Source organism: Morone saxatilis, unplaced genomic scaffold, assembly GCF_004916995.1.
Source record: "Morone saxatilis isolate NCDOM2014 unplaced genomic scaffold, NCSU_SB_2.0 Contig8, whole genome shotgun sequence".
NCBI lineage: Eukaryota > Metazoa > Chordata > Actinopteri > Moronidae > Morone > Morone saxatilis.
The window spans coordinates 3,709,290-3,716,210 of NW_023340257.1; the positions used below are offsets into that span (position 1 = coordinate 3,709,290).

The 6,921-nt window shown below is 38.4% G+C and overlaps 1 protein-coding gene across 1 annotated transcript in view; it reads right to left on the reverse strand.

Moving 5' to 3' along the window:
* Nucleotides 1-528, reverse strand: part of agrp (agouti related neuropeptide) — a 1,961-nt gene extending 1,433 nt beyond the window's left edge. The window contains exon 1 of the mRNA XM_035679794.1: nucleotides 390-528. Coding sequence (XP_035535687.1) covers nucleotides 390-528 — 139 coding nt within the window. The remainder of the gene's footprint in view (nucleotides 1-389) is intronic.
* Nucleotides 529-6,921: the final 6,393 nt, after the last annotated feature.

Genomic DNA, 6,921 nt, shown 5'->3' on the forward strand with positions numbered 1-6,921 from the left:
TCTAGACCTGCTCTATTTGAGAGAACGTTAGTTATGAATTGATGCTATACAAATAAAACTGAATTTGTTTTTTGTTTTGACATCTTTTACTGTTTTATGTCTCTCACCAAAAAATCTAGATCCTCAACTTAGATCAAGGATGCTGGAGGGGTACTGAGGGAAAGTCTCTATAATGACATCATACATGTTTTTTGCATTAATTTGAATGGCCAGGATAATTTATGATCTGATAGTTATCAACAACATTTTAGTAGATAAAACTGATTAAAAAAACAAGACAAAACCTCTTTCCTGCCGTAAAATAAAAAGGAGAAAGTCATCACAAGTTTAAGTTGAATGTCTCTGCAGTAATGGACAACTGTTGCTCCGGTTGGACAGGTGTTACTGACCCAGGTCAGACAGGTACGATGGTTCGGAGAGACGACCGGCTGCTGGACCGTCGTCCAACTGGATGTTTCCATGAACCAAAGAAGAAGAGAGACGCAGCAGACTGAAGGAGTAATAGCAGAGCAGCACGGAGCCAAACATCCTGAAGAAGAGGAAGAGGAGGAAGAGGAAGAGGAGGAGGAAGAAGAAGAAAAAATCACAGTGAGATCCAACGTCCGTCTGTTGGATATTTAAACTGATAAAAGTTCACTTGATAAAAACTGTCATCAGTTTTTAAGAGAAACCTTTATTCTTATTATTGTGATGCAGTAATAATTTGAAGTATTGATACTTTTGTCAGCACTGGTTTAGAAAATTGATATATAATATAATTCATAAAATAATAAATATTTTAAAAATATTTTTAGGTTCAGAGTCACTGATTGATTTTGGTTGATTACATTTTTGAGTAATGCACACAGTTGCCAATATTTCATTATATAATTACCCTAACACCTTCTTGATTATGTTTCAACAAAATATTCTGCCTTCTCTCCTGAATATATAATAATAAAAATAATCATCTAGGGCGCCTGGTTAGGTCAGTCGGTATAGCTGGCGACCCATATACGGAGTTGCTGCAGCGGCCTGGGTTCGAATCCGACCTGCCCTTTGTTGCGTGTCATCCCCTCTCTCTCTGCCCCCCTTACTTGTCTATCTTTGGCTGTCACTATCAATTTAAATAATTTCCCTCTGGGATTATTAAAGTATTTCTGATTCTGATTCTGATTCTGATTCAATAAAGGCAATAATAGGCCAAAAAAAAATTTATAATAATAATCATCCAGCCAAAATAAATCCTAAAACAATAAGATAAAGAGAATTAAATCACTGCAGAGACACACCCTAACACCCTAACCCCAAACAAAAACAAAAAGAAACACTAAGAAGGGGAGACCCAAGAATACCACCATAGACTCAAACTAACAGCATTCTTTGAAAGGGAAGAATCAGGGGACTATATCCCCTACACACCCAGATCCACCTGGGAACCCAATCTAAACCAAATCCCTAACGAAATCAAAGACATCATCCTCGGAGACCATAATATAACATGGGCACTTAACCCCCAACAACACAGGGACGAAAATAACCTCACCGAAGGGGAAAGCAAAGCACTTTTTGAATTAGCTAAATACAAACACATAGTCATAGAACCGGCGGACAAGGGAAGCGCCATAGTTATAATGGACAGAGCCCAATACATAGAGAAAGTAACCCAGCAACTTAACAACCTAGAACATTACACTAAATTAAACCAACCAATATACCTAGAAACAGCCGGGGAGCTCCACAAAATAATTCAAACGCTATTAGAAAAAGGTTTCCTAACTAAAAAACAGAGTTTTCATCTTAGGGGAGAAGATACTCCTGGACCCCAAATCTTCTATCTTCTCCCAAATTACATAAAAAACCAGAATCCTGGGAGGGTGTGGCATACGTTTGAAGAGTACTAGCAGGAAGGGCCTGATTTATCGGAGCTGCAACAGCGGAATCCTACAGGATCACGAGGATACGAGGGGCCGGACTGGTGGCTCAGAGGCCAATCGGAGTTGTTGGTTCGCATTCCCCGCTGCGCTCCTGCCACGTTCAGAGAGGTAGTCCTTGAGGCAAGATACTGAACCCCATAATTGGCTCCCGAGGTGCGAGCAGAGTCGGTTTGTGTGGTGATGGTTGTGATTAAATGATGTTTTTGTGGTTGATGGACTTGCCATCATCTGGATGGTGAATGTGTTGGGAAGGAGGGGGTAATTGCATCGTTGAGTGTAAAGAGTGTGAAATGCTTTGATGTGTCGGAAGACTAGAAAGGCGCGTTTATTTACATAGTACAGGTCCATTTTACAGGTTACCCACATGAGAGGTCATTTCTTTATCATGCAGTATCCCAGTCTTCTAATAAACATAATAAAGCTAGATAATAATACTACACCTAACATAGGAGACCAGAACAGTACTGCAGCCCATCAGAAAGACCGTGGTGATGGATTAATATAATCCATTGACAGCAGATAGCTTTTATCAGACTCCTGAAATCTTAGTCTTAATAGAATATGACTTTGAATTTTAACAAGAGTTAATATTAATATCACAGTTATTATATAGCTACTTGTGCCTTATTGGGGCATAAAAAATTACTCCAGGGCCTACGCCAACATTCTCATGTTTTATGCTGGGGAGTTGAGACTGTTTTTGGTGCTGCCGTAAACGTTCCAGCCTCATTTGACGTACAGATGTACTTAGGATGCATCATTAGGGGAACATGGGACACATAGCCTAAAGGCATTCCACTGATTTATAGGAGATACTAAAACACACACCATAGCTCAATCACAGTTAAATTACACCACACATAACAACACACATAACCTACAAAGCCACAGTTCGTCAGACACACACATTAGGACACCAAAGTTTATTTTAAAACCAGACACACACACACTTCTACACAAAAACGCTCCACCCAAACACACATTTAAAGACTAGTTAAATCACAAGCTATCAAGATTTCAACAGAATCTGCACACAAACAGCGGACTTTTTGAAGAGGCCACTCAGACCCTCTTCAAGGCATTAAAAACCAGGGGATACTCCAGGTCCTTCCTCAGACAAATCAGGAAGGATACAACACGAGGTCTCAACACAAGACCAGAGGACAGGAGAAAAATCATCCCATTAATCACCACTTACTCCACATATAGCGTAGCAGCAAAAAAACACATTAAGAACAATTTCATGCAAAAAATACAAAACACAAACATGCTCCAGGATTATAAAATAATCTCTGCTTACAAAAGGAACAAAAACCTAAAAGACTACCTAGTCAAAAGTAAACTGCCAGAACTAAACACAATTCCTTAACAAGGCCCAAATTACTTTAGACAAAATAAAACTATTAAAAACCTTCCAAACAACACATCTCATACGTAGGAGAAACAGGCAACACAATTAAAACTAGACTGGCACAACACATATATAACATTAAAAATCACAAAGACACACACACACATTTAGTGGCAAACTTTATTAACCATGGTTTTAGGTCATTAGAAATAACAGGAATACAACACAACATAAATTGCACACCGGTGGAGAGGAAAAAAGCTGAAAGACACTGGATCAGAAAACTAAACACCAGATTCCCCCACATCCTAAATATTAGAAATTATTAAAAACACAGCAGGGCACAAACTTTATTTTTCTCAGAATAAAAACAACAGCAAGAATGGCCAGCACACACCCTTTTTCCCAGGAAATCCCCACAAAGGATACCTTGGGAAAAAGGACTTCTCTATCTAAACCTAACCCTAACTCTAGCCCCCTAACTCCCTAACAAACAGAAGGTTTAAGGACATATTAATAACATTATTAGATTATATATAATATTGACACATTGTTAATAAAACAATGACAATTATTAGAATAATATAATATAAATGATTTAGACTGACAGTACTGTAACAATAATATTGTTTTACATTATATTATATTATAGTAAATCATAGTGGGTGAGGGACCCAGCCTCACACACACAGAGAGAGAGAGAGAGAGAGAGAGAGAGAGAGGTACCTCACCTGTCACTGTGACTCTTCAGTGTTTCCCTCCGGAGGGACGAGGAGCCATTTAAAGGAGGAGGAGGAACGGGGGGCGTCTTCATAAATGGGAAATGGGTTACTGACCTTCGGGGGGGGGAACACCGTGTCTATATTTATCTTTATTTAAATTACCCAAAATCACAATTAGCCTCAAAGACATTCAAAATAAAATGCACAAAAGCAAACAACAGTGATAAATCTCAACGATCATATAATAATAGTAATAATAATAATAATTAAATCATATCTGATTTAATGATTATAATGTAATATAATATAATATAATAACATTACTGTAATATAATATAATATAATATAATATAATATAATATAATATAATATAATATAATAACATTACTGTAATATAATATAATATAATAACATTACAGTAATATCTGTGGTACAGAGGCAGAGCGGGTCGTCTACTAATTGGAAGGTTGTTGGTTCAATCCCTGGCCTTGAGCAAGACCCCAAATTGCTCCTGATGCTGTACATCAGTGTGTGAATGAGTTAGTTTCTGCTTAATGGACTTTACCATAACTGAGTGAATGTGTGTGAATGAATGAATGTGTCTGTAGTGTAAAAGCACTTTGAGTGGTCTGAAGACTAGAAGGGAAACTATACAAGTACAGGCCATTTACCATTTACCATAATAACATTACTGTATGTTCAAACATTAAACAGACTTAAACTTCCTTATAAAGCTCTAGTCTTCCTCAATGTGTACCCGTACACTACATTCACAGCCGGGGATTGAACCAACAACCTCTGCGCCACCTTACACTATATAACAGAGTTGAGTGAGGTTATTCTCACTCAAAGCATATCTTTTAATATCTTTTTATATCTTTTTAAAATCAAACTGATGGTAAAAAATTAACAAACATCAACATGATTCCATCTGCTAATATTATTGCTTATTATTATTATTATTATTATTATTGTTGTTGTTGTTGTTGTTGTTATTGAGTGCAGTCTTCACTGGCTGCTCTCACTAATGATCCTCTCAGTGGAGAACATTACCTCAGCTGCTTCATTCATGCTTCTTCTATTATCTTCAATCTGCTGCTTCATTAAACTCTTCATCTTCTTCGTCCTCCGGCCGCAAACATGGCGCCTGTTCTTGCTGATGACATCACCGCTGCACTCAACTCAAATCAGCTGCTGCTGGCGGCAGGAAATGGTTTTTAATAAAACGTGTTTGTTCTCATCAGCAACAACAACAACAACAACAACAACAACTGTCACACACTTCCTGTTTCAGGCTGAGCCGTTACCATGGTAACAGTGTAGAGCATCATCTCACAAATACATACAGAGGGCGCTCTTATTGTGAAAAGCCTGTCCTAAATGAACAAACTGAACCAGGATCAGATAAAAATATAATGGATGTCCTGAGTAGCTGCATTTTAGAACAGGTCCAGTTGAACCAGACTGGTCAGAACCTTTGGGACCCTCAGGATACAAGGTTAACCTGCACAAAAGCAAACTGATCCCAATGAATATACATATACATAAGTATGAAACCTACAATGACATACCATTGGAAATTCAAGAGAGACAGTTCACCTACTTGGGAGTATTGTCACAAAGAAAGTCCTAAAAACATTGGCTCAACATTAGCTGCTTTACTTTATTTCATAGTCCTGCCTTAAATTGTAGACTTTATGCTTCTCAGTCACACACACCCACACATGTAGAACTGCCCTGCACCTATGCACAGCTTATTGGCACATGTAGCTTGATGTAGCTTTTTTATTTGACCAACACGTGGCTACGGATATCTGACATAAATGTGACTAATTAATTCGACCGTCTGTGCGGACTACATCAGAAAAGCTACAAAATGACCCTGAAAAAAGTTACAGAGGACATAGAGGAGATTAAAAAATCTCTGAATTTTATGTCCCTGGAGATGGACAAAATGGGGAAACAACAAACAGACATACTGGCACTAGTCGAGGAAGTGCGGCAGCTAAAATCCCAACTACATGAGAAAGACAAGAAGATCTTTGATCTGGAACAGAGGGTGGATACATTGGAACCATACTCACGTCTGGATGATGTGATTATTAGCGGATTACAAACTAAACATCAAACCTTTACAAGAACTGTGGTCGGAGATAAAAACGGAGAAGATTCTCCACAAAGTGAAATGATCGCACTGGAGCAACAACTTGTCCAATTCCTCAAGAGCAAAAACGTGCATATCCAAAGCCAAAACATAGTAGCCTGTCACACTCTTTCCAAGAGAAGTGCAAAAGCTGCGCTGATAATCATATTGCGACTCCAAAACTGCAAACACAAAGCTGACTTCTGAAGCAGGCTAGAAAGCTGAAGGGGACAGGAGTGTATATAAATGAGAATCTAACCAAGAAGAATGCGAAGATTGCAAGGAAAGCGAGGAATCTGAGAAAGCAAAACAAAATACAGACTACATGGATAAGAAATTGCAAGATATGGATTAAGCTGAACGGAACACCGGAGCAAGCAAAGGTGATATTGGTGAATGAACTAAAAGATTTGGATAAATACAGATGAGGATTGATGATTTTTTATGACCTGCCACAGTAAGGAAGAGGATATGAAAAGGAGGATGAACAGGATGCAAGTATGTGTACACACACACAGACACTCACGCGTAATCACACACACACACACACATGTTCACAGGAACAAAAAGCACGGAAGTAGGGTAGCACACACATCTCATTATAATGGACATAAAAATACAAAGCAAAGCATCAGGACATACACAACCATATGAACTCAATGGAAGAGCTTGATAGAGACTTTTGTGATAAATGTTAATGTATACGTTTTGGTTAGGGGGATGTGTTTTATGGTATGGGTTGTGTTTTATGGTAGGAGACGACCGGTCAGCAGTTGGTCAGCAGTTGGT